Source organism: Halichoerus grypus, chromosome 2 (assembly GCF_964656455.1).
Source record: "Halichoerus grypus chromosome 2, mHalGry1.hap1.1, whole genome shotgun sequence".
NCBI classification, from domain to species: domain Eukaryota; kingdom Metazoa; phylum Chordata; class Mammalia; order Carnivora; family Phocidae; genus Halichoerus; species Halichoerus grypus.
In genome coordinates, this window is record NC_135713.1 from 132,048,693 (window position 1) to 132,061,942 (window position 13,250).

At 40.8% G+C, this 13,250-nt stretch overlaps 1 protein-coding gene across 1 annotated transcript in view; it reads left to right on the forward strand.

Moving 5' to 3' along the window:
- LOC144381148 (uncharacterized) overlaps window positions 1-13,250 on the forward strand; it is a 638,603-nt gene that overhangs the window by 86,900 nt on the left and 538,453 nt on the right. Inside the window, exon 2 of the mRNA XM_078067564.1 lies at window positions 3,150-3,208. Within this exon, the coding sequence (XP_077923690.1) occupies window positions 3,150-3,208 (59 nt within the window). The remainder of the gene's footprint in view (window positions 1-3,149; window positions 3,209-13,250) is intronic.

The window sequence follows — 13,250 nt, forward strand, 5'->3', positions numbered from 1 at the left end:
AAAAAAAAATATTTTTTTCTATTGCTTTACCCTTTCACAAAGCTATGAGATACTCACACCCACAGAGAGAAACAGAGAGAGAGAGAACAAATAGGAAGATGCCCGAAGGTTTCTTCCCTTGGTTGAGCCTCAGCTACCAGTACTAAAATCCTCACTTCTTTCGTACAGAATTCTGAGTTTTATGTATAGCGCCTGGGCAGAGTTTTACTCCTTAGGGCTACCACTGAGTCTTATGGTCTTGGTCTCCCAAGAGTAGCTTCCAAATAGGAGGTGATCTGCAAGTTATCGTTTCTTTAGAGCTCTGGGAAATACACAGACCGAGACTTTTTTTCAGTTTCACTTTTCACGCTCAAGGTGGCTGAAGGGGTAAACAGCAACCATGGCCAAAACAAACAGATTACAGTGTTTCCAGAAGTTTTCCAACTTTGTCTTGCTGATTATTCCAGATCCCCAGAGACTCATGCTGATCTATTTTGCACTAGTGTGTGAAGTTATTCAAACTTTGCTTTCCTTCAGTCCCTGGACCTTCTCTAGATGATAAAGCCTGCTTTGTTATTTCAAATCCAAGTGGTTTGACAGAAAGGCCTGGCAAAACCCTTTGGTAGGAGAATAGGTATGTATCCATAGGACATTTATATAAGTCTGATCTTATGAGGATGGTTTGCATTCCTAGGGGTGACAAGACTCTGACTCTTATTAGTTAACTGCTTCTACTTTACAGGTCCAGAGTCCAAGTAGGGCATTTTCTCACCAGGAAACCTCTGACTGTCCAAGCAGAAACATCAGATACTGCTTGGATTTCAACCCTAGCTCCACTAGGTACTGCATGAGTGAGTTAACCTCTCTCCCTTCATGTCTCATCTGTAAAAGAGAGATCATAATACTACCTACCTCATAGGGATACTGTGAGAATTCAATAAGTTAATAAGTTGAAATGGCCCATAAGTGTGCCTTTTCCATTGAAAGCACTGTATAATTATGGTCATTGCCAAGATTCATCTTGCAGTAAAGTTGTGTTTTGGGCTGAATTGTGTCCTCCACAAAAATCATATATTGAAGTCCTAACACTCAGAACCTCAGAATTTGACTGTATTTGGAGAGAGGGTCTTTAAAGAGACAATTAAGTTAAAATGAAGTCATTAGGGTGGGCCTTAATCCAATGTGACCGTCATCCTTTAAGAAGAGGACACGAATACACAGACACAGAACCATTATGTGAAGAAAACACAGGGAGAATACAGACATTTGCAAAACAAGGAGAGAGGTTTAGAAGAAATCAACTGTGCTGGCACCTTGATCTCCAACATCTAGCCTTCGGAATTATGAAAAAAAAAATCGATTTCTGTTGTTTAGAATACCCAAGTCTGTGGTCCTTTGTCATGGCAGTCCTAGCAAACTACCACAATTGGATTTCAAAAATAGGAATTTTCTAGTCAAAGTTCTGATTGGGGATTTTCTTGAAAGTTGAAATATTTTGACAGCAGTGAACTCTCCTCAGCTTTGTGGAAATAATGGAAAGCAGTTGAGTAAGAAATACTGTTATCTTTAGAGAGGGACTGGATCATCCAGTTGACCAGAAGGTCACCATTTTTCATTTTCTACTTCCAATGCGCTGGCTCCGTTGGTATTTATGGAATCTAATCTAAAGGCCTAGTTTGTATTTGGTGATTACTTATATCTTATTCTTCCAAACTTAGTTAGATAATCCCTGGAGTAAAAAAGACTTTCTCCCGTCCTGACACCCATGGGAACTTTCAAAGGGGTGACAGCATACCGTGTGTGGGCTTGAAGTTGTTCACAAGCAGTTACCTCTGCAATTCTACTCTCTCTCCTGCTTAGCATCAGCAGTAAAATACACATTTTACGAGTTATGTCATGCGTGTTTGTGTGTGTGTGTGTTTGTATATGTGTATGCCGTAACCCCATGTTTGAGAATTATTTTCGACAGGACAGAAAAGATTTCTTTTTTTTTTTTAAACAGATTTGGGTATCATGAAGCCAGAGCCTTTATTTGCCTGATTCTGGCTGAAATCTCATCTGCTTTTCCACGTGCAGCACATTGCGACCTCATTCTGAAAAGCACCATCATTTCTAAGGCACCAATCCAAGGCCCTACCTGACGTGGCCAGCCAGAGATGCTCTGCTGTGTGTAACGAGGACAACTCCTTCATGGGTTGTAGCTACCACTAGAAGAACGGTTCACATCTGCTGCCGCCTGGTCAAAGAAATACTGTCAGTTTTTTAATAACGAGCTATAAGCACTTGCAAGTCAAAGGGAGGGAGGGAGAAAAAAGTGTGCCCAAAGTTATTTCAATAGGCAAGCTCTAACGCATTCTAAGGTTAATACCACCTAATTAATGACAGCGCCAAATGGAGCCAAAAGCGTGAAGTCTGCAAATGGCTAATAATGAGGGCTAGATAGATATATCCCACTTTCCATGTATGTTCATAGGGCTGGCTGCAAAACGTAATTGAAATAAATGGGGGTTTCTGCTTATTTCTTCTTTAATGCTGAGTGTTTGCTGTTCTCTTTTCGTACCTTAAAGAACCTCAGTTAATTGTAGCAAATGTTGTATCTGATAGTGTCACCACCGCTAGAATCCTTGACACAGAAACCCTTGAAGGGCATTTACAGAAGGAGGGGGGTGGTGGGGACAAAGTCCTATGCATCCATTCAGCGTGCATATTTATCTCTTCACAGCTACAGCTGATGGACCCTAACTGCTGGGCAGGGGAGGAGGTGGGGAGACTTGTTTTCAACTCCTCACGCTTGTTAGAACCGAGGCTTTCCATTCTTACTGTTAAATGCTCAAATCCAAATCATTTTTTAAGTACCATGACCCTTTAATGAAAACAGCCAATAAGATAGGATCTGAAAAAGACAGATTTTAGGAACAAGGGATTTTTTTTTTTCTTTGTGCTTTGTTTTCCCAGTCTTGAATTAATCACAGCTGTCTTTCACCAGCAAAGGTTATTTTTGTCTAGCATGCTTTAAATTAAAAAAACAACAACAAAGAAAGCGATCTGATGTTCTTCAGGCTTCCATTACCTTGCACAGAAAAGAGGGAAGCGTGGGCTCTGTGCAGCTAAGAATCCAGCTTTTAATTATATCTTTCTTGTGTTTACATGAACTTTCGTTTGCATTTCAGAAGCCTTATGGAAAGATTCCTGCAGCGGACCCTGGAGTAGTGGTGAATTTCTCCATCAAGTGAGTATTGATGAGCTGCAAAGTTCAGTGAACAGGAAAATTCTGCTCCTTTTATTGCCAGTGTGACAGGTTACTTTATTACCATGCCTTTCACAGCAATTTAACAGTTACCCTGGTAACGGATTCAGTGAGGTAATGGGATCATCGGCATTAGGGGGGAGGCAGGCTGGCCGCTCAGAGCAGCCATCTGCTGGCTACTGTTCCGAAGGCTGTCTGCTTCCCGGAGCCCTGACAGTCCCGGGGCCTGCATGTCAATGAGGCAGGTGAAACCGCAGGCCCGCCCTATTTAGCGGTACTCTGGTGATTTGTCTTTCTAATTCTATTGAAATAATAATCAGGATTTGTTTCTGATTAATTAACTAACCTTTCGGTAAAAAGATTAGATAACGAAATTGCTGCCTATTCAGAGATAATGAGATTTTTATTACTCTGTCAAAAGAAAAAAGTACATTTATGTGTCACCAGCCGCTGTGTCAGGAGGAAAAAAAAGAAGAAAAAAAAAGAAGAAGAAAGATTTAGGTCTTTGTCAGATGTGTGTATTCCTCGACACACCAGGGTTGTGCTCCATTCGGCAGGAACTCCCCAGCCTCATTGTGAAGCCTTTAGGAAGAGCTTTTAAAACAGCAAACAAAGTCATAAACACATTTAGGCCAATAGGCTTTGGGGGAGGGTGCTAATTTGTTTTAAAATGTCTCCTAATGGAAGAGAAAGGCTTGGGAGTCTCGGGGACTTGCCTGTACTGTGTGGGTGTATTTATGTAAGTGTGAGAGTGTGAAGAAAGCAGTAAAATCTCCGCGCGAGGCTTTAAAATGACATATGTAGACAGGCTCCTTTTCCTCGGCACTACAGATACGTCTCCGGCTTGCAGTATATTTGTCTTCTGGCAGGAGCTGTACTTGGACAACGGGAAAGGGAAATCATCCGAGCTTAGCAGGCTGGGAGGTCACCTGTGACTGTCACAGGTAGGCTGCGTTAGGAAATGAATTATTCTAACCGAGTAAAAAGGGAAGCGGCCCTTCTTGCTGTCTCACTCCAAGACACACAGCCGGGCGATTTAACCTTTTCTCTTAAGAAGTCACAGCTCAATCCTTTGTTAGGGGGCCTTTCATTTTCTCACTCCTCTATTGCGATACAGAGGAAAAAAGAAAAAACAAAACAAAACAAAAAAAACCCACCCAACCCCGGGAGAAGGGCTTCCTTCCCTTCCGATAAAGAAGATGCCGAACGAGCCACGAGCCAAAAAGGCTGTGTGCGGCAGTCAGCATTGTAGGGAACAAAGTACAGCATATTCCCAAATAAAATTTCACAGAGCTACAATATTGTTTTAATTACTAAAACCTGAGGAGGAAACAGAGTGCGTGTCTCTTCCTGCATTGCAGTGAAACCAAGGAGTGGGAGGGAGGGCCCGGTGGTGGGCTGGGGCCCAGCTGAGCATTTTGTTAGAGCGAATTTGTGTCACTGCCTTTTCAGGCTCAGTGAGACACTTACGTTTCTTGTGACATCCTGTGGCCTTGGCTGCCTCGGGGTGTGTGTGTGTCGGAACATGAAAAGATTTCAAGCTCTAAAAATGGAAGTTTCTGTTTTGAATTTCATATGGTTCACAGACAAGTTGAAACACACACACACACACACACACACACTCTCTCTCTCTCTCTCTCTCTCTCTCTCTCTCTCTGTCTCTCTGAAGGGATTCAATCAGATTTGAACATTCCAGAGCTGACTTTCCTGTCTTGGGGTTCCCACTCCCCACCCCACCCCCCTCCTTTATTCTCAGTCCCTCCTGCCACTCCAATTGCTAGCTCACAGGCTCCATTTCTGATAACAGATGCTTGACAAAGAAAGAGAAATAAGACATTAAAAAGGAGAAGGCTGCTACCGGTACAGGGATTTCTGATAGTTCATTGCCAATAGCTTTTTTACAGGAACTTGCTCTTGTTGGCTCTCTACCAAATTGAAGGCAAAGAACGGGCGGCGGGGTGGGGGGGGGTGGGGGGCAGGGAGTCTTTGTCTTCAAACTCCCAGTGAAATATAGGGTTAATATTAGCAATTATTATTAAAATTAGCCAAATGTTATTAAATGATCTTTGTAAAAAAGAATAAGTATAGTTTTCCCTTTGGCAGACAATGACATCTGCAGCTCTACATTTTCATGAAATGACTATACTTAACAAAAACATTACTTCATTTTCATGGTATTTCTTTTGTGCCTAGGAGCAACCCTGTAATTGTTCACTTCAATTACAACATTACTATTTTAAACTGAAACCCATTTTATCTGCATGCCAGCTTTTTATTTGTTTTACCAACTATATCTATTTCCATTACTGCAAGGCTGATGGTTTGTCTCGAGAGGAAATCAAATCCATTAATTCAGAAATTTCAAGCCCGACTAGCTCTGCCATAAGCAGCATTTCTTATGCTAATAGCAAATGTGCTGAGGCTGAAAGAAACTGACATGGCCCTGTTTTTTATCATAACTTAAGCATTTATGTAAGAAGGCAAATCTAATAGTACTAGGAAACTGTAAGTGTTATTATATATAATTCACTTTCCTGAGATCTGGACAGGGCTCTGGTTTGTGTAGCCATGGTTTAAATCAAGCTGCCACGAGACTTTAACTCACCTGACTTTTCCTATTTAGCCAACATATTGCTTCACAACAGATACATGCAGCATGAAACTAGATTTGTGGTTTGGTTTTTTTGTTTTGTTTTATTCTCAACTTTCTTTTTCCTCCCTGACTTTTGTCAATGCAGAAAAAAAAAAATTCATTTGTATTCAGGTGACGCCTAAAACATATCCCTGTAACAGCCCCAGCCTGAGACAAACCCGGCCCCATTCCGCTTCATTTTTAATGCATGCTGTTTGGGTCCTATCACATGGTTTGTGTTCAATTAGATAGTTTGACTCAATAAAATCTGACTGTGACCCAGAAAAAAAAAAGAGAGAGAGAGAGATTGCTCCTGACTCCCGCATAAGCTTTTGCAGGCGCTGTGACCTGTTTATGTCACAAGTGTACGAGATTCCTATCACAGAACCACATCATCTTCTGGGATCTAAAAAAATACAGAAAGCTCTCAAGGACCCTGGCCCTCCTTTGTCACCGCAAAGCCCTCCCGTGCTATAAATCAGTCCTCATTGGGAGCTCTTATATACCAGCCGTCACCGATAAGCTTTGGAGAAGTAGACAAGGCTTTTAGGAATTGCTGAACCATGAAGTTGACCTGCTTAGGGTTTTGTGGTAGGCTATTAAATCCAGGATGGCCGTTTTAAGATGATTCCGCTTTCTTCTTCCCTTGGTCTGGTTAAGGAACTTCACCCCCAGCTCATTATTTGGCTGATTTCAAAAAAAAAAAAAAAAAGAGAGAGAGAGAGAGAGAGAGAGAATGGAGCAACCTGCTGTCTGAGAATGCTACCTTCACACAGCAATTTAATGAGAATGACTTAGGCTGGCGTAGTTTACGGGCCCAAACATCTTGACGCCGATTTTGCAGCTAAGAAGAGATTTACTAACTGTACATACTGCTCTGCTTTTGTTGGCATGAGCGCCACGATTCTTTTCTCCAAAAAAAACGAACTCAAACTCTTTTGTAAACACGCGTTATTTGGTTAACACATTGTAAATGGATCCCAGTTGTGCTGCGCGAGCGCTCTTCACCATTATGTAAACAATTATTCACCGAAAGGCTTGCTTTAAATTGTCAATGAATATATTTCAGCTGTAATGTTGCTTTCAGACCTGCCCAGTGGTATAAATCTGGTCATTTGTTTTTTGCATTCTGCCTATTACTAACCAGTTAGAAATGTGCTGATTATTTGCACAAGCCTTTCACACTGCGAACGCAGTTAAATTGCTGTTTTATTTTTCCTGTGTTTGATGAGTGTTAACAAGAGCGCCATTTGAGGAAACCCAAACCAAATACAGCTCTTTAATTGGGGTTGGGGGTGTTTGGGAAAAGCCACCCGGTGAGTAATTCCACTGTTTAATGTGTGAGGAGTTCGCCCACCCCACCATAGGACTTACGGCAAGATTAATTAAAGGGGGTTGACAAAAATTCACTTGCCTTGCTCAAGCCACAGGAATGGCTGGAAATATGGTGCATCCGGTTACAGGGGAGCAGATTACGTGGTGAGGTAGCTCATTCCCAGCTCCCTTTTTTAGACTTCTGCCAGTGCCAAACAGCTCCATGTTTGGATAAGGCAGTTTTACATTCTGTATCCCTCAAAGGAAGCACAGTTCAGAAAGAAAATGATGTAGCACTCTCCCTGGGCACGTGACTTGCCTTCACAAAATCGGCCCCGGGCTGATTAAAGTTCCAGCTGACTCAGAGAGCTTTGTCTCCTTTTTCTTTTTCCTAAACAGTTATTTGCTTTTTATGGTTTCCCCTCCCCTTACAGTTTAATGGCGCTTCCGTAATGTGCTGATCTGCAAAGCTTTGGAGCTAGACCTGTTATGACCTCAGGTGGTCTTGTTGGTGTGAACCAGAGTTAAGTGTTGTAGCTTTATCTCGCTCTGTTGCTAGAACTACAAAACTGCATTGCCTTAGACAGCACTGACCTTAGATCAAGCCTGGGATAATGGAAAACGCCCCAGGTTCTAGCCCTGGATTTGTCCCCGACGAGCTCAGTGATTCTGGACACTTCATTTAACCTCTGGGAGCCTTGTCCGTGACTTGGCGGCGTGAGGCAGCATGACCATCATTGTTCTCCCGAAACTGAAATTCTGGGATGCGTGTGGTACATAATTCTAGCTGCTTGTTTGCATTTATAAATAAATACAGGGTGTTTAGTTGATAAAAGTAGGAGGCTCTTTATTTCCATTTTGGATATGAAAAAGGAAACCTGTGGTTTCCTTGTTAACTGCCAATTCTGTAGAGTTAATGTAGATTAGGTACACTTTCTTCAGTGACTATTCTTTGCAGCCATAAATGACTGTATTATCATTGAGTAGACCACGTAAGTCCTACGATTTAGTTCTAAAATACTTGGTAATCGTATTACTTCCAATTTTTTTAATATACTCTCTTCTCTAGTGATCAGGATTCAGACTACCTTTTTCTTCCTAATAAGCTATTTATTGAGATATTCTCCTTTACATATTAAATTCACTTTAGGTGAAATAATGAAAGTAATGTGCACATCAATATATTCCTGTGAAAATAAAGACAGAAGGCTTCCCCCCATCTGAAATTTTCCTTTCTCTAGATATTGGTTCAAGTTATCACTCATGACAAATTGGTACTATAATTCTTGAGTACAAAAAGCCCATTTAAAAACCATTACTATCAGCTCTATTATAATGACAAATACAGGATTGATTCAGTTCTTTTGCTGGGCTAAACACAGTTTTCTAAGTAAGAAGCAGACGTGCTCCCACAAAATTTCTCTTACCCACTGTATATGTTCTACGTGCAGTTCCAAAGAACATACAGAAATATGTTTGAATTACATATGTTTTAGTTTAAAAAACACTTAAAAACTATACTCAAAAAATTTGTTTTTCTAGCTAGTCCTGGGTCTTGGGAGTTGGTTCATTTTAAAATTTAGATGTTAGACCAAATTGTAGTATTAGCAATGCCTCTTTTTATCAGCTTTGCCAACTGCCACACATTTAGTAGTTCCTAGAAAATATATCTATTTGACTACTCACTGCTCTGCAGTTTTCTTTGCCCATTTCTGCCCCTGTCCAGATGGACAGCTAAGCTGTCATGATTTTACTTTTCACCTCCCCACCTTATAACACAGTGTCTAGGAATATTCTACCTGAAAGAAGGAATCACTTATTCCAGGCTAGACGTGTAGAGGACTAATGAAGTCACTTCAGAGCTGAAGTGTGTGTAGAGCAGCTCACTGTGGCCGTATTAACACACTGGGGAGGGTAAAATGTCTCTGGTGTCTATTGTCTCTGGCTATTTAGACCAAGACAGACTTGGTCTCCTTTATTCTCTCAAGCTTCCATGTTTATTGCACCTAAAAACCTGCAAGAGTTCAAGCAAGTTTTCCCATCATTATGCTGAGTGAGTTTTAAAAATTCAAATATTCTAACACATAACCTAGCTATTCCTGAGTTGAAACTTCCTTGCCATTGTCAATTAGCCAAGTTAATCTAGTTGGAAAATATTCTGTACCCTTTTTTGAGCAGGTGGAACTCCTCCATGAGCTGGATCTCAGAGGATGTCCAGCTATTTAAAAATGTTTAAGATAAAGGTCACATGGCCTTAATTGATTTGTTCCTTTTCAATTACTTAAACTCTAAACTCTCAGAAAGTAGAGAATTTACTGGCCTCATCTTCGGAATCTGAAACCCAGCACAATGGCTCACCTTTAGTCAGCATCCAATAAATGTTTGTTGACCTAAATAATTAATGGCACCCCTTTCTTCTAAGGTGGTAGGCACAAGTCATGTAATCATCAGTGCGTGCAATTCACATGTACATGAAAATGTTCATTCCTACTTACAGAATATTCTGTTTGTGAATTTGCTTAAGCCTAGACACCAGTTCAGAGGCTAAAAAAGTCATTCATATTGCAAAAATAATGATTTCCCTAAAGTACAATTAAAATAATACACTAGTTGAGTTAAAGCAATATGCCAGGGGAGAAGGGAAGATGATAATATACAAATAAAGAAATGAAGCTTGGCATTTAGAAGGGTTTTGAAACTATTATTCTGTATATAGAATGTGATATTCTGCATAAACCTATATAAGAACACATAGCAGTGCCTTCTTCTGCTTTTAGACCCGTTGGTGTGAGCACTTACCATTTGATCATCACTCACTTAGATATTTTAGTAGCAGGAAGAGAATAATTTAGTAGCCATTGTCATATATTGTTACTCCTCTTAAATAAGCATGCATTCTTTTTTGTAAAAACAGCAATGCTTTTTTAAAAAAGAAAACTGGATGTGCCATTCTTTCAAATGCATTGTGCCACGAAACCTAGACTAAAGGAATCAGGAGAGGCTACCTGCAGATCGATGTTACAACTCTGCTGAGTCTTGCAGGATAAGGGGATTTAGCCTGAAGCCTGAAAGCGAGATTCATTTCAGAGGGAAGAGCATACAGTGTTCTTTAGCTTCGAGTTTAAATCAGACCATGTTAGAAATGCCTTTCCTGACTATAAGACAAATGTTATTTATATTTTGTAGAGAATTAATAATTTAGGGAAATCCTCTACCTCCTCCTTCAAAAAACTACTTACTTTTTTAGAATGGAAATTTGAGATTTGTAATAAAACAGCTCTTCAGTGGCTCAATGTGATCTCATCCATTTTCACTTTTGGCAATATTTAATCTTGTTTATTTGTTCATCTAGTCAATAAAATGGTATTGAATCTACATGAACTTCTCCAAGAACTGTGGGAACTATAGGGGATATAGGAGTGGGAAACCGATGTGGTTTCATGTTCTCATGATGCTTATAGATGTTTGAGGCCATCTTCTTAACCATCCTCAACAGTGAGTGGGTCTAGAAGAAAATCTCTAAGAAAGAGTAATGTATTACTGTTTGTCTGTTTTGTTCTGTTTTGCTGCTATACAACAAATTATCACAAAATTTTGTGCCTGAAAACAACAATCATCAGTTACTATCTCACAGTTTCTTTGGATCAGGAACTTTGGAGCAGCTTTGCTGGGCTGCTCTGACTCAGGGTCAGTCACGAAGTTGCAGTCAGATGTTGGCTGGGTGACTGTCTTCTGAAGATCAGGCTAGCCTGAAGGCTCTGCTTCCAAGATCTCTCAGACACGTGACTGATGGTGGGGGGCCTCAGCTCCTCATCGCTGGGCTTCTCCACAAGGAGGCTCGAGTGACCTCAGGACATGGCACTGGTTTCCACCAGAGCAAATGATCCAACAGGCCAAATTGGAAGCTGTGACTCCTTTTATAACCTTGCCTCAGATAACACACATGATCCCATCCACAGTGTTCTATTAACAAGCCTTAATTAAATGCAGGGCGGGGGGAACCACACACTAGGGAATGAATACCAGGAGGTGAAGCCATTGGGCCCATCTTGGAAGCTGGCTACTGCAATTACTAAGTCTTTGGAAAATTTCCGCATCTCTGAATCTAATTTGTGACATAGTTGTTAGTTCACCCATAAGTTGAAGTTAACAGTTCTTTTAGTTAAAAAAATAAGAAGAAGCTATTAAATTTAAGGTACAAATTTTCAGGGGGGACTGGGCTTTTTGTTTCTTTGTTTTCAATTAAATAATCATCCCTAGTACTTCGAAACCATTATTCTCCATCAGAAAGCCACTGCTTGGAGTAAGCTTTCCCTCTGTTCTCTGTGAAGCATAAGGCCTCGATCAAGTACTAGAGCAGTTAATTGAACCATAGTATGTTCTTCCCAAGTAGTGAAAATTCTGACTCACCAAGGAATCATTTCAGCTCTCCCGTCTGTTGTATATACTGAAATTCTGAGGAAGATTTCAGGTTTTCAAAATTTCGGGTTGGAAAAAAAAATTTTTTTAAAGTACTGAGCTAATTCAAAATCTTACGAAGTGCGGAATTCTTTACCCAACATCCCTTAGAGACGGTCATTGCGTAGATGGACTGTGTTGCATGACGGGAGGCTCACTTCTTCATGGGAAATGGGAAATCCATATCCAGAAGAAGCCACCATCAGCCCTCTGAAACATCAGTCCATGGGTGTTAACTCTGCCCTCTTGAGCGCCGTAAAACAGGTTGGCACCCTTTACTGCGTGACAGCCCTTCCCATCGATAGCTGTCATTTCTTGCCCTTATAAACAGGCAATAAATTGACTACAAATTGATATTCTAATTATAAGTCATTATTTAAATCTCCTGAGGCCACATTCTATTTACCTGCTTTCAAGGCATTTGCATTTCTTTAAAGATACTTTTTAAATCAAAATTTGTCTTTCTCTTCCTTAGTCCAAATTAGTGAGATTCGACTCAATGCAAAAGCAAATACTTGTTAGATTTCTCAGAGACTGTGAATTTAATTTAATGGCCCTCTAGAAATCTGAAGCTTAGCTGAAGCAAATGCCTTTCCTGCCTCCACATCTATTTTGCCACAGAAGGACTTAAAAATCAGATTGCAAATCCTAAACGCTGCTGCCTTCTATCTGGTTGACAGGTATTCCTTGGGTTTGCTTGGAGTCAGGGATGAGATTACCTAATCCCAAGAGTCCTATTTTCCCTTTTGCCTAAAGCCTTCCTGGTGTTAATTAGGTGTAAGGAGAGGTGCAGAATTAACCCTTTCAGGAGTAACATCTACCTTCCTTTCATTACATGCTCTGCAGCAATAATGAGGTAATAATGCCCTTCATTGTGGAGGTTACCATATTTTAAAGGAATCCCTAGCATTCCCCGAGAGAGTGTGTAGATCTCTTTCTCAGCCAGAGAGCTACCAGGGAAGGACTTGAGATTTTTTTTTTTTTTTAAAGATTTTATTTATTTTTTTGACAGAGAGAGACACAGCGAGAGAGGGAACACAAGCAGGGGGAGTGGGAGAGGGAGAGAGAGAAGCAGGCTTCCCACTGAGCAGGGAGCCCGACGCGGGGCTCGATCCCAGGACCCTGGGATCATGACCTGAGCCGAAGGCAGACGCTTAATGACTGAGCCACCCAGACGCCCCAAGAACTTGAGATTTTTTGACAGTTTGCTCAGTACGACTATTCTTGGAGGCTAACTACTTTTAAAAGAATCCCTTGGTGGTGGTGGCTGGTTTGTTGTCTTTTCTCTGACCTTCCTTCTGTTGCAAATGCCTATCTTGTGATAGCAATATTTCCATCTGGCTCTGTGTTCCTTTGAACTGAGGCCACATGGAAAGATTTTTCTCTTTCTCTGTATTCCTCAACAATCAAGAAGGTTAAGTCAGGCTTTCTGGAGAGTTTTATCAATGCCAGTAGCTTGCCTACAGTTGCACACCATGACAGCAATTGCTACATTTTTTAAAGTGCACTGTTGTATCAAAGTCTTCAAAATCGTGTTGAAAAAGTAGCATCTTTGTATAATACAAATAGTGTTTTGGAACTACTAAAACCAGTGCTTTATGCAGGGCCAAGAACAAGGCA